Source organism: Hippichthys cyanospilos, chromosome 13 (genome assembly GCF_059441005.1).
Source record: "Hippichthys cyanospilos isolate Australia breed blue-spotted pipefish chromosome 13, RoL_Hcya_1.0, whole genome shotgun sequence".
Taxonomy (NCBI): domain Eukaryota; kingdom Metazoa; phylum Chordata; class Actinopteri; order Syngnathiformes; family Syngnathidae; genus Hippichthys; species Hippichthys cyanospilos.
In genome coordinates, this window is record NC_142381.1 from 15996940 (window position 1) to 16010917 (window position 13978).

The following is a 13978-nucleotide window of genomic DNA, read 5'->3' on the forward strand; positions in this document are numbered from 1 at the left end:
ATCCTTGGCATGCTGACACATTGCGTGACGCAGATGTCGGGCGTTTTGTATTCTCCCCAGTTTTTGTCCTCAGGTGCACTCCGCCATGCAGTTGGCCATGAACCAGGAGAACCTGAGGAGGCGGAGATGCAAGGCCAAGAAGGGAGGTCACCAGCGAGGAGAAACGCTTTGCTCGCCCTACCCTGCACATTTACCTGATGCTTCCTGACAGATTTTTCATTGTCATTCATAAAGGCAACCGATGATTTCCCTTCATTATCTTATGTTTTCACAGGAAACTGGCTCTTTTGTTTGCGTAGCGAGCTTTGTGACCCCGATCGCTCTGCGGTTTTGTTTGAACTGAGGCGTTTTGTCAGTGTCGAGTGCCAATTTGCTCTTCGGATGTTCCCCGCACATGCCGATATTTCCTTCTTTCGAAATACAAGCTGTGAGGAATTTCACTGTGTGATGAATCTGTGATGTGCATCTTAATGAAGGGAGATAATATATATATATATATATATATATATATATATATATATATATATATATATATATAGAGAGAGAGAGAGACGTGTATATATATATATATATATATATAATATATATATATATATATATATATATATATATATATATATATACACACACAGTATATATGTATGTATACACACACACAGTATATATGTATGTATCAGTGGTTGGCCGGCAGGGCCAGCAAGGCCTTCTCTGCTGGCCTAATATAACCTCACATTATCATGACTACAATAATTATAATAACTATAATAAAAGTCCATTCCATTTTAAATTTATTTTTTCTAGATATATTTCATATATATACAATTCTCCATTTTCTGTTCTTACATGTCATATTATATCCATATGGTTACACTCCTACTAAGTGCAGCAATTTTAGTGTAAAGTTTTTAGCCAATTAGAATTAGCGCCGGGGTGCACTTTGTGAGTTATGTGGTGCGTGCCTGTGGAGTTTTAATCTACTTCCGCCCCACTGGCGCCTTCGTGTCAGTCATGAAGCACACCCACAGCGAAAGACACACACACACTGTCAGGGCAGAGAGACATACAGAAAAGAGCAGACGTTCGCCAGACCATTGGAAATATCTTACCTAGATTTTGTTGATAATATGGCTTAATATGTATAGCAAATCCATTTATTTTCATGTGAAAAATGGGGGCGCTACTTCACGGATTTTCAGCTATCACGGCCGGTTACGGAACGCATCTACTGTGATAAAGTTTGTGTCTATATACAAATATACTGTACTGTACAGTGTATACTGTGCACACACACACACATATACATACATACATTTTTTATATATATATATATATATATATATATATATATATATATATATATATATATATATATATATATATATGAAGCGACAGGTAATGGATGAATGGTAAATGAATCATAATTTGTTTATATGTTTTCTGCCTGCACTGTCAGCTTGAAATGTACTTGGGGGATGTAATGAAAAGTCAAACTTTCATGAATAAAAACAAAAAAAATCTAATTCATTGACTACTCACCACATTTATCAGTCCTAAAGGAGAAAAAAACGATTCAGAGAAAAAAAAAACTGCCATGTTTGTGGTTAAAATGTATGTCATATTGCATATTTTTGAAAGTAATAAAGACTTAATGAAATATTAAGGATAAAATGAAGTACAAAACAACAAAGACAAAAAACATAAGTGTGTGATATTATTTGGTTTGCTTTATTTTGTACACAAGCGATGACAACCAGTCTTATCAAATGTAGTGCAAAAGGTTTAGCAGGAGAAGAAATTACAAGTGAAGAGAAAACAAGTCAGATATTCCAACTTTCACTAGTTTAAACCAAAATCACGGGTCAGCTTGAACAAAGCAGGTGTTCAGTGTCATTTGGGCGATTATGGTGAAATATGTGACCCATTAATGGGGCACCTTAAATTAGGCTTTACATTCATAAATATTACAGCAACATATGAACAGAAAATTACAAACGCTGTGGGTATCTGCTCAGGAATAGTTTTTTTTTTTTTTTTTTTCAGGGGGGGCGAAAGATTTCAGACTACATCTTTTGAGATGAACAAGGAACAATGAATGTTGATTTGCCGAACTTAGTTCCCCTTCAAGACATAGTAAAGATGAGGAAAAAAAACTTGAAAAAAAAAAAAAAAAAGTAATGCCGGAATAGCTTGGGTTCAGTTTCACAGTAATAACAACAGTGTGTTCCAGAACTATTTGGACAGTGACAATTTTTGTGAAAAGCTCTAGAAATGAAGCTGAGACTCCACACCACAAACATGTTTGACTTGGAAATCCATTAGGGTGTGTGAAACAAAAATTATTAAAACTCTTGACAATAATTAACGCTTACACACTTGAGATTATTCGCAGAAAACACACAAAACTGGCAGCATAACAGAGCATGAAAATACAGTGTGAAAACAACATAGGAATAAATTAATCAATACAATCATTTAAGCGGCAACATTTTTTTTAAAAAATCAGAGTTTCTTAAAGTATCGCAAAACATCAGCTAGCTGGCAGTCTTAAAATTGTACCAAATGTAAATGCACGAGACACAAATGAAATTAAGTACCATTTTGCAGAAATTAAGTAAAAGTGACACAGTTCTATTAATACTTAAATAAAAGAATCACTCTGCACTGTACGAATGGAGTTAAGAAGCGTTGCGCAACCCACACGGCTTCATCTTTGTGCTCACATTCAACTGAGGTTGACGTGTGTGTACCGTAATATAAACACTATCAGTGAAGCCAAGGGGACCTTAAGAAAGAGCTTAGCTTTGGAAAAGAAAAAAAAAAGGCTTTGCTTGTTAAAGTTTACCACAAAATCAATAGGTAGAATCAAAAAAAATATTAATAAGCAGGCGCTGATTAGGAAAATTGTTCAGTGCAAAAATCATAAGCGCCTTTCCACATCAGGGAAACAAAATTCATCCAGCCCTGATCTTATATTACCTGTTAAAACTAATCAACAACACACAACGGAGGGAGGGGCGCCTCACAAAGAAATTAACAGCAGTTTAAACATAGTTAAAACAAAATAAAAATAAAAAGCAGGATCATTCAGGTACACTGGTGCAAATACAGAAGCGCTTAGGTTTACACTGGTTGTAAAAACAAAGCAAGGGGAAACAAACATCACAATTCCCTTTATATTGATGACAATAATACATATTCACTGTTTGGTACCTGACGTTAGTGCCTGCTTTGGATTACAGTCAAGACTTCCCTTCTGCTGAAAACATGGGCATTCATACCTAGCCTGCTAACATAAAACACTGGCTTCATTTGCGTACCTGCGAAGAGACAGTTTTGAACTAAATACTGTGTAAACTCAATAGTCTAGCACCCCAAAATTGGTATACTTTGGAGTTGAACCAATATTCTCTGGATTATAGTCAAGACTTCCCTTTTGCTCCTAAAATGAGCATTCACAACTCGCCTTCTACCATAAAACATCGGCTTCCTTCGCGTACCAACAAACTGAACGTTTTTAATTTATTTTGAACAAAATACTGTGGAACCTCAATAGTCTAACACCCCCAAAATGGTATTATTTGGAGTTCCACCAATATTCTCTTGATTACCGTCAAGACTTCCCTTTTGCTGCTAACATTAGCATTAGCAACTAGCTTGCTGGCATAAAACTGCCTCTATTTATGTACCTGTGAACTGACAGTTTTGAATTTATTGAACAGAATACTGTGGAATTTCCAAAGTTGAGCGCCTAAAACTGCTTTGACTTAAGAGTTTTCTGGAAAAATGTTGATATGGGGCATGTGATTCCAACAAATTTCATGATATCAGCTCTAAACATTTAAACGGCAATACTGCATTTTGCGTGTAATGCAACAAAAGATTACAAAAGATTGCCAAACCGGTACTACAATATAAACAATACAAGTTTAAAAAGGAGATGTTAGCAAAAATAGCATGGATAATTTTTACAACCCATTACTCTCCATTTTAGGCCTGTTCAGAAATACAGTACAGTCGGAGCGCACATTGCTTCACCTTAATGTTCGGAAACTCAGAGTATGGTTCAAAAATTCAGTGATTAGACCAAATACGGAATTGTCGGAATGACACTCGGTTGGCCTTTTAGTAGTTTGTAACTGGTTATTTTGACTCATAAGACAAAAAAATGACATTGCCAAACGCTTGAACTGGAAGTTATTGTTTACAATATGACGTTTTAACTTAAGTTTTGCATTTCAACGTCATAAGTTGGCGATGAATAAGTTATGTTTCATACTTTAATGTAAAATGTTATCATAGCTTAATGCGCAACGTTTCATGTTATAATGTACCATGTTATCATGTGGTTTTACATTTTAACATTTTAAGTTATGTTTTTTTTTAACCTAGAAAGTTACCATGTCTTAACGTGATTTCGTGTTTAAACAAAATAGTAAATTTTCACATAAATTATTTTAAGGTGATAGATTTCATGTTGTAACCATTTACCACATTTTAACCAAAACCATTTGATGTTTTAACATGATAAATGTTGTGATTTAACACAAAAATAATATTTGCTTTCGGTCCCTGGCAACCTAAGCTAAGTAAAAGTTACCTTTTAATAGGCTAAATTTCACATTTTAATGTAATAAGTACCCAAAATTTAACAGGCTATGTTTCATGGTTTAAAAGTTACCATCATGTTAATATGAAATGTTTCATGTATTATTGTAATAAAGTACCATAATTTCACTTGGTAAGTTTCCTGTTTTAACGTAATAACCAAATATGTTTTAAGTAGCATGCAAAATTTCATGTTTCACCTGTTCCAATGTTTTAACTTAGGTTTTGTTTAACGTAAAACGTTACCATGTTTTAACTTGATAAGTTTTGTGTTTTAAGCAAACATTTTGAGTAATATGTTAAGTTTTATGTTCACGTTTAACGTAATACCTAAAATAATTCAAACTTAAGTTTCATGTTTTAACTTTGAGTTTCGTGTTTTAACGCAACAAATTATGTTGTAAGGTAATAAGTCATGTTTTAACATAAGGCGTTACCACATTTTAAAGGGATACATTTTATGTTTTAACACATCTCAAACACGATTTGTGTCCACATTGCGGTTATTTCTGGTGCATATACCTTGCAAAATTCTTAGCTAAGTACCGTATATATACGAATACTGTGAATCATTTAAAAAGAAAAATACCAACTACAAAAAAAATACTCGGAGCACAGGGTTTATCCGGTGACATGAACTGAAAGTATTTGCTTTGTCTTTATCCCAGTATAACGTGACGTTCAAGTGATATTTATCTGGTTGTCAGCAACATACTTCTGTATTTTTCTTTCAACATAACCTGCAGTAAGAGCAAGTCGAGTCAGTGTCGCGGAATTGATCGCGTTTGACTTTGGAGGTTCCACGGTAATTGTTTTGGAAGCATTCCGGACATAAATCTGCATGCGCAGACAGATGCGCGGTCGGGTATGAGGTTAAGTGTGCAACATGACTGGAAGCAGAGAGTACAGGATGAGCGTTTGGGCACGCCCGTACTTTGGCTGGGGCAATCATTCAGCCCTTTGGATAGCGGCTGCACCCTTGACACCGCTCTCCTCAGATTACATCTTATCAGCATCAATAAAGAACACAACCCCCGCTTGTATCTTATCCAAAGAATCATAGCGCAAGCGGTACCTGGCCCACGTGTACCATAAACAACAACCCGCCTGCTCTCCAATCCACCCACGGGGCATTGATTGAAGTTTCCAACTTGGCCCGTCAGCAGCAGGACCCCCGGGATAGTTTTCGGTTGCCATGGAGATCGATGGTCCCGCTCAGGACCGAGTGGTCGATGTGATCCTCGGCGGCCAGTACCTCCCTGACGGCCGCCTCGAACGCGGCCGTGACGTTGGTGTCGTCCTTAGCGCTGGTCTCAAAGTAAGGACAGCAGCCGTTCTCCTCGCACCAGGCCCGCGCTTCGTCCTCCCCGACTTCCCTCTGCTCCATGTCCACCTTGTTGCCCAGTACCACAAAAGGAAACCGCTCGGGATCCTTCACGTCGGAGTAATACATGAACTCCTTCTTCCATCCGCCGAGGTTCTGGAAGCTCTGCAGGTCATTGACGGCGAACGTGAGCAGGCAACAGTCGGCGCCCCGGTAGAAAGGCGTGCGCAAGGACTTGAAGCGCTCCTGGCCCGCCGTATCCCAGATTTGAAGGGTGACCAGGCGCCCGTCCACTTCCAGGTCCCTGTTGAGGAACTCCACTCCGATAGTGTGGAAAGCTTGCGAGTCGAAGCGGTCGGTAACGTAGCGGTTCATCAGGGAGGACTTGCCCACTCCTCCGTCCCCAAGCAGGATGACCTTCAGCAGGAGGCTCTTCCCGCTCATCATGCTAAGCCCTCCTCGCTGGGTGGCAATTGAGAGGGTGGCTCAATTCATCCTTAAAACAGTTCAAAAGGGACTTTTAAGAAATTGGGCTTTGTTGTACAATTGGAAATAGCAATCTTGTAGATGATGCTCATGCGTATTACAGTGGATGACCGAGGACATTTCTATCACAGGCCTTTTGCCTGATATATGAGGCGTATGCATAGCATATCAACTGTCTGAAAATTTTACATTAGCCAAGCCTGGTAGCGTGATAAGCGGTCGTGACATGTCAAATTTCAGCTCCCTAGTATCTTCCTTCAATGCTTTCCCTTTGAGGTGAAATGCCTTTTATGTGAAGATCCTTTGACGTAAGGACAATACACCGCACAAGGGTTTGTGGAAATATTCCAACTAGAAACTTTCCATGGGAATTTACTAAGTATTGAAGGGCAATGATCTCATTTTCTTCCAGCTGGATACAAATTAATCTTTAACATCTATAGTCATTAATGGCAGTAAATGAGTTAATGTTCTTTCACGAAATGACAGATTAAATCCTTTAGATTTACCCAAAGTATCGAAACACCAAGCCACAGTGAGGCTTTATTCTAACGATTATCAAGCTACATTCTTTTCAAATAGTGATTTAAAAATATATTGAAAAAAACTTCTGTCTAAATTTTTTTTTTTTATGCAAGTACTGTAAAGCATTTTTATTCTTTGATACATGCAAGTGACATATTATGACAGGTAGAAAAATTAACTCCTTCAGTGTTACCCTGATAAAAGGGAATTTTTGATGTATTTTGCTGTCAATGGCAGCGAAGAAGAATACTGTTACATTTTCGAATAAAAGGCAACCTTCAGTTCACAATCTCTATTAATTACCATGAAACATTTCCAACTTTGAAAATTAATAGAATTTTGCAAACTTATTGACATCGACTACTTGTGCATTTTACATAGCTCATTCTCTCTGTGACACTTGCATAATCCGAATTAATGTACTACATATACATCGGAAAAGTAGTAATCTCATAATAATACAAATAAAATAACTAAATGTAAAAATAAACAGCAAAAACATCCTTACCTTCACTTCTCGTGATTAACTTACAAACGATTTAGTCACTACTTTCATATTCACCTCGCTTAACAAATATGACCAGGGTCAACAACTTTGACGCTTGAAACCACCACTGCGCCTGCGCAGACATGTACCAGCTTGCGGCTAATTGCTATTTACTGCTTTTCCGACTCCATCTCACGAGGAAGTGCTTTTATGACCACGCAAAGTCATAGAAACGGCAGTGTGACTATTTCGCGTACCAAGAAACGTGCATTCAAACTAAATATACGTCTCAGGAAAGCAATTTTGCAACTAAATTAGCAAGCTAGCCGGCTGCCTGTGGTCAGCTTGTTGACATTCCAGCTGATCATGCTAGCAGTTAGCAGAGGCGCATGAGTACAAATAGTTTGAACACTATTGAAAAGCTGCAGGCAAACATGGCGGATATTTTAGTTCTTTATCTCGTTTCGAATGCATTTAATTCAGGAACTTACCCCGTACTTGGTTGTTAATATTATACTGTTACCCCAGTTCCCTACATCAGGCTGAGATTGATTGTAGTGACGTTTCGTGTACGTGCCGCCCCCATTGGGTGGGCGAAGGAAGGAACGTAGGGCCACAAACCCCTGGGTCTTAAAGTCTGTTTTTTTTTTAACGGGACTCAACGCAAACACCATTACTGTAAATAGAGTAGTCAAAATATTGTCTGTCCATCAAAAATTGTGAATTCTCATTCCGCCAGGAAAAACTATGCTTTATTTTCCTCACACCCCTTTTTACGAACCTCTTTCTGAAGTCTACACCTGTGGAGGGCGAAGATGGAATAGTCCACTTCATGGTAACTTGATTTGTTTATTGAGCTCATGTAAATAAACGCAAACTTACGTATACATTAACGTTTGAAATGTATTCTATTAAATAATAAAATCAACTTAAAATACTAGTATGGCAAGCAACTTTACAAAGAGACACTTTACCTTTTTTTAAAATTTTGAATAACACAGTCAGGGCTGGATTAGCCACCTGGCAAACAGGACAGATGCCTGGTGGGATGTCATCCTTTGAGTGTTATTTAATCTTTTTTTCCTTTCTCATTTTTGCTTCAAGACTGTCCCACAATTTACGAGGAGCAACTCATTGATCCATTTACCACACAGACAGCAACAGACACTGATAGAACTTCAGTGGGTTGGTCAAAATCATATTGCCAGAGCCGATGCATTTCTGAAAGTTCAAGCCTGAACATAGTTCTAAACATTTTATTTATAATTAGTTATTCGTTCAATTATTTATTTGATTAATTTATTTGTTCATTAATTGATTTATTGTATAAATGAACCGAAAATGACAATTGCACTTGCAATTCCACTGTGAAACCATTTTTATATTATACTGTTAATTTTAACTATTGTTTATTAATATGCACCAATCGGGGCAGTTCACCCATATTTTATGCCTGCTGCACAATGAAAATAAAGGCATGCTATTCTATTCACTTCTCCTCCATTCTATATTAGTAAAACGAATAGCCTTATGTACATTTTAAATACTAGCTTTTTTTCATTCATAATCATGATAACTGGTTACTTACATTTGCTTACTATTTAAACCTGGAATAAAATGTTTTTCCATCTAAATCAACTATTTTAGATATTTTACATAAAAACATTTTAGCTTGACTTTAAAAATCCAATTACGAACGACCTGACCCGTAGATGTCCTTTAAAAAAATTGACTTGGATTTCTATAGGTTTAGTCAAGGTGAACTGGGTTAAACCTATACCATCTCCAGACACTAGGTTGCGGTGTGTTGCCCACTGCTTCTGCGGTCGGTGAAGAAGAAACTTTGAGCATGCGTAGAGAAGGAATCCAGCTGCATCGTTCGATGCGAAAACACAGCAACCTTTTTTGTTTACCAACAATCACATCACATATTATTACTAAACTGCACGTTTTGCGACTTAAGGGGACGACAATTCCATGTGTTTCCAGCGATAATCAAGGTAAAAAGTACTTGTTTGTTTCCCCCACTTTTACATGCTGTGGCAGCATTTGAGTAATGTTTTGGACTTTGTAGCACCGGATATCAAAATAGTACATTTGCATATCCACATTCAAAATGTCACGTGTCTCGATAGAGTAGTATGAAAAACTTGGTTGTTCTAACATAAATTATGATTTTTTTTCCCCTCATTCAGATGGCGGGGAGAGGCAGGCTGGTGTCCTGTGTGTGTTTGGGTCTTTTGGGCGTCCTGTGCTGGGTTTGGGTCTCCTTCGCGTCCTTCCCCGATGAGCAGCATGTGATGGTGGCCTATGATGCGGTGGACCAAGGACATTTTAAGCCCCAGAGTGCTCTTGCAGACATGGAGTTTGCCCCAGTGAGTTCATACCGTGGACCGGGCAATCGAGACCAGCGCAGCAACAAGGAGCTTCCTATTATCCTGTGGTGGAGCGGAGGCTTATTCCCACATTTTCCTGGAGATACAGAACGAATCGATTGTGCCACGTCGTCCTGCTTGGCCACGAGTAACCGCAAGGTAGTTGTGATTCTCATGATTTTTGTCTTCATTCTATTTATGTACTTTTTTTAAAAGTAATTTGCAATGATATTGTTCAATCCTAAGGTCCAGCTGTACAAAAGGACGTCATCCATCATCTTTTACGGGACCGACTTCAGGGCTTACGAAGCACCGCTTCCTCGCCTCCGTCACCAGACGTGGGCTCTGTTCCACGAAGAGTCCCCAATGAATAACTACCTCCTCTCACACGGGCCGGGCATCAAGATGTTCAATTACACCGCCACCTTCCGCCGGGAGTCCGACTACCCTTTGACGCTGCAGTGGCTGCCGTCGTTGAGCTACCTGCTGGAGCCGACGGCGGTGTCCCTGAAGGAGAAGAACCAGCTGAGGCTGAAAGGCTTGGCCCCCGTACTCTACATGCAGTCGCACTGCGACGTGCCATCGGATAGAGACAGATATGTCCGAGAGCTCATGAAGTACATCCAGGTAATGTGCAGTCTGTTCAAATAATCTGATGGCTGATAATGTATCAATTTAATACTGCTATGATAGGGTAAATATTTAAATAAATAGTTTGATGACTGTTCAGTAAGAGATTCTGCTGACCTTGGGAAAACTCTTCGTTTTGTGTTGCAACTGCGGCAGAAGGCTACAAACAGGAATGAGGCACACACAAAAAAATTCTAACAAAAAAGACATGAAAAAAGACGTTAAAAAATGGAGCAAGAAATAAAAAAAAATCAATCACAAAAATGAAATGAAAGAATTGTACAACAAAACAATACATTCAGATTAAAACAGGACATCGAAAGAAAAATGGTGCAAAAAATATGCAACGTTTAAAAAAATTGAAAGAAGTATCTAAAAGTTGTAGTGTAAAAGTTCTTAAAAAAATCAATATGCAAATTTGAAAAGCGGTTCGAAGCTGAACAAAGCTCAATTCACTTCATCATAGCTACTTGATAGCAAGAGGGGGCAAAGCCCTACTTTTGTCTGAATGAAGCTCCTCAACTCACTCCAATATATGTCCTTGGCAGTAAAATGCGGTTAAGCACTACTTTAGTCCAAACAGAGCTTCGCAACTCTCCAACATAGCTTCTTGGTAGCAAAATGCGGCAAAGCCCTACTTTTGCCAAAATGAACCTCAACTCTCTTCAGCATATGTTCTTGCCACAAGAAGGCAGCAAACACTAATTTTGCCTGAACAAAGCTCCTCAACTCATTTCAACAGAGCCCTTTGGTAGCAAGATGCGGCAAAGCCCTACTTTTGTCCGAATGAACCTCCTTAACTCTCTTCAGCATATTTCTTAAAGAAGGCAACAAAGTGATGCAAAAGAGTATCTAACTCATTCACTGCCAAAGACATGTTTTTACATTTTTCAAATCCAGACATTAAATTTCAGCTAATTATTGATTTTAATTTAATTTTGTTAAAAATTAAAACAAAAAATGGCTGATTAAGTAATTTAATTACCTATTTACCCTAAATAAACAATTAATTCAGTGATTAAATATTTAGCCCCCCACCAATAACCGCTAGACTCATTGAAAAAAAAAAAAAATGGATTCAATAAGTCAAAGTAAACAATAGAAAATTTGCACGCGTGACAAACTGACAAAAATCCGTCTCCCCTCTTCAGGTGGATTCCTACGGCAAATGTCTGAACAACAAAGTTCTGCCTGTCCACCTAGAAGACACGTCCACCGCCACAGGGGAAGATTCCTCCTTCATGAGCTTCGTGAGCCGCTACAAGTTCCACCTGGCCATGGAGAACGGCCTCTGCGACGACTACATGACGGAAAAACTATGGCGGCCCCTTCACCAGGGTTGCGTTCCCGTATACCGGGGCTCTCCAGCCGTGGCGGACTGGATGCCCAACAACCACTCCGTCATCATCATCGACGACTTCCCCTCGCCTAAAGCTCTGGCCGACTTCCTCAAGTTCCTGGACGAGAACGACGACGAGTACGGCAAATATTTGGAGTTCAAAAACGTCCGCGGCGTCACCAACGGCGCTTTGCTGGAGGCGTTGGAGAGCCGCGAATGGGGCGTGAACGACATGAGCAAGCCCAACTACTTGAACGGATTCGAGTGCTACGTGTGCGAGCGGGAGAACGCGCGACTGGCTGCCGAGCGGGCCAATCGGAAAGCGCCCGAGACCAACCCGCCTCCGAAAGCAAAAATGGCCACTAACGCTCACATGGGATGCCCTCTGCCCAGCCCGGGTTACGGAGAAGTCCGAGACCTGCCGCCAGATGATGGGTGAGTCCAATCTTCACTGCCTTCTACTTCTCTTTGAATGGAATCTCATTTGTTGAGCATTTCTTTTCGATGGATCAATAAAGTTTACTTTTTTAAAAACATTTGAATGCTTATCTCTATAGTCAAAAATAGGGATATATATATATATATATATATATATATATATATATATATATATATATATATATATATATATATATAGATATAGATATAGATATAGATATATATATATATATATATATATATATATATATATATATATATAGATATATATATGTGTGTGTGTGTGTGTATGGCTGATGCCACTGAAGATTTTGAGGGGTTGAACGTAAATTTATATTTGACGATGTTATGACCCTTTCGAAGTCAGCCCAAGATGGGTGATAATCAGGCCAGGCTAGTGAAATCCGGTCTCCAGTTATGCATGGTAAAGTGAGGTGCCAAGATGATTGAGACACTGCAAATATGGGAGCATTTCTACATTAATGTGCAAAAAAATGAACAATTGTGATTTTCCCTTTTCTCATGGTCTCTTGGAGCAGTTTTACTGTCACAAAGTATAAGAAGAGAACATTGCCAATCATTTTAAGGGAAAATGCTATATTGGAATATGAAGTATCAAAAGTAATGCAAGTGTTGGTTCTCGTATCTGTGGAATCAAACATCCTTCATTACATTTAAAAAAAGTATTTTCCCAACCCTGCCAGCTAAGAAATTCTTATTATAAATATCTTCCTACGGTCAACATAAATAGCAAAATAGGGTCATAGAATGCAATTGAGAGCTAAGATTGATTTCTTATGACAGTTAAAGTACCTTAGTTGAAATTGAATCAACAGCGCCTCTGCTGGTTGCAGCCAAGCAGTGCAATCTATTTTGCCTCAACTGTTCCAAGAAGATTATTCCGCACAACAGTCTTAATGAACACTTAATAGCCTAATTTATTATGGCCAGGCCTAATTAAACGATCCTCCGTGACGGGTCTAATGTTGACATATCTGTCTGCAGATGGTTGCAAATGTGGCCTCAGGACTACTGGCAGAGTCTGGTCCAAGCCGAGGGCCTGGAGTCTCTGATAAGGACCAACGAATCGGATCCGGCGCTGCTGTGGAAGCACATCCAAAGAATCGCCGCTAGCCGAGCTAGAGGCAAACACTGACGTGTTTAGCTTCAACGGACCAAGGACGATGGAGGACATCCAAGAGTCCAGATGTGCTCCACGCAAAGCAGATTTTATTTTTTTTTTAATGATGGAATGTAGTTCGCACCTTATTTGCACCTGCAGGACAAAATGGCTGGTCCCTGCTGGGCGCTTTATTTGAGTTTGGCATTTTACACAGCGCGTACTTTGGCTTCACTGATGTCAAGGTGCTGAGCATTTCACTTGAAACTGTTGTGCGGCTAAGTTGCGCCGCAGAGGTGAATTCGCAGTCTCGGGCGGGAGACGTGTTTACTTTGGAGGCCAGCCAAGCTCATATCCTGCGTGCCAATTTCTGTGAGTGGACAATCAGGACAGTAGTCACTGAACTTAACTTAATTTGATTTTTTTTTTTTTTTAAACAATCAACAGAAAATGGAAAAAAATGTTTTTAAAAGTATTTATTGTACATAACAATACTGAAAATTATTAAATAACTTTAATACTCCCTTGAATTATTTTTATTTGCTTGATGATTTATATATATATATATATATATATATATATATATATATACATGTATACACACAATCACACATGCACACACACAGTTTTTTTTTCCTCCATTGTAACT

The 13978-nt window shown here is 38.7% G+C and overlaps 2 protein-coding genes across 3 annotated transcripts; one reads left to right on the plus strand and one right to left on the minus strand.

The window, feature by feature from the left end:
- Positions 1 to 1702: 1702 nt before the first annotated feature.
- rab9b (RAB9B, member RAS oncogene family) lies at positions 1703 to 7995 on the minus strand. Of its 2 annotated transcripts, none has more exons than XM_088431969.1 (2): positions 7919 to 7995; positions 1703 to 6425 (listed from the first exon to the last, which is right to left on the minus strand). In XM_088431969.1, exon 2 carries the CDS (start codon positions 6374 to 6376, stop codon positions 5765 to 5767), a length of 612 nt encoding a protein of 203 aa, XP_088288095.1. In that variant the 5' UTR covers positions 6377 to 6425; positions 7919 to 7995; the 3' UTR covers positions 1703 to 5764. The 2 variants fall into 2 exon arrangements, with proteins under 2 accessions (XP_088288095.1, XP_088288096.1); XM_088431970.1 differs by lacking the exon at positions 7919 to 7995 and adding an exon at positions 7449 to 7525.
- Positions 7996 to 9284: 1289 nt separating this feature from the next.
- On the plus strand, positions 9285 to 13859 carry pofut4 (protein O-fucosyltransferase 4). Its single transcript, XM_088431593.1, has 5 exons — positions 9285 to 9427; positions 9623 to 9961; positions 10049 to 10429; positions 11584 to 12206; positions 13215 to 13859. Exons 2-5 carry the CDS (start codon positions 9623 to 9625, stop codon positions 13363 to 13365), a joined length of 1494 nt encoding a protein of 497 aa, XP_088287719.1. The 5' UTR covers positions 9285 to 9427; the 3' UTR covers positions 13366 to 13859.
- Positions 13860 to 13978: the final 119 nt, after the last annotated feature.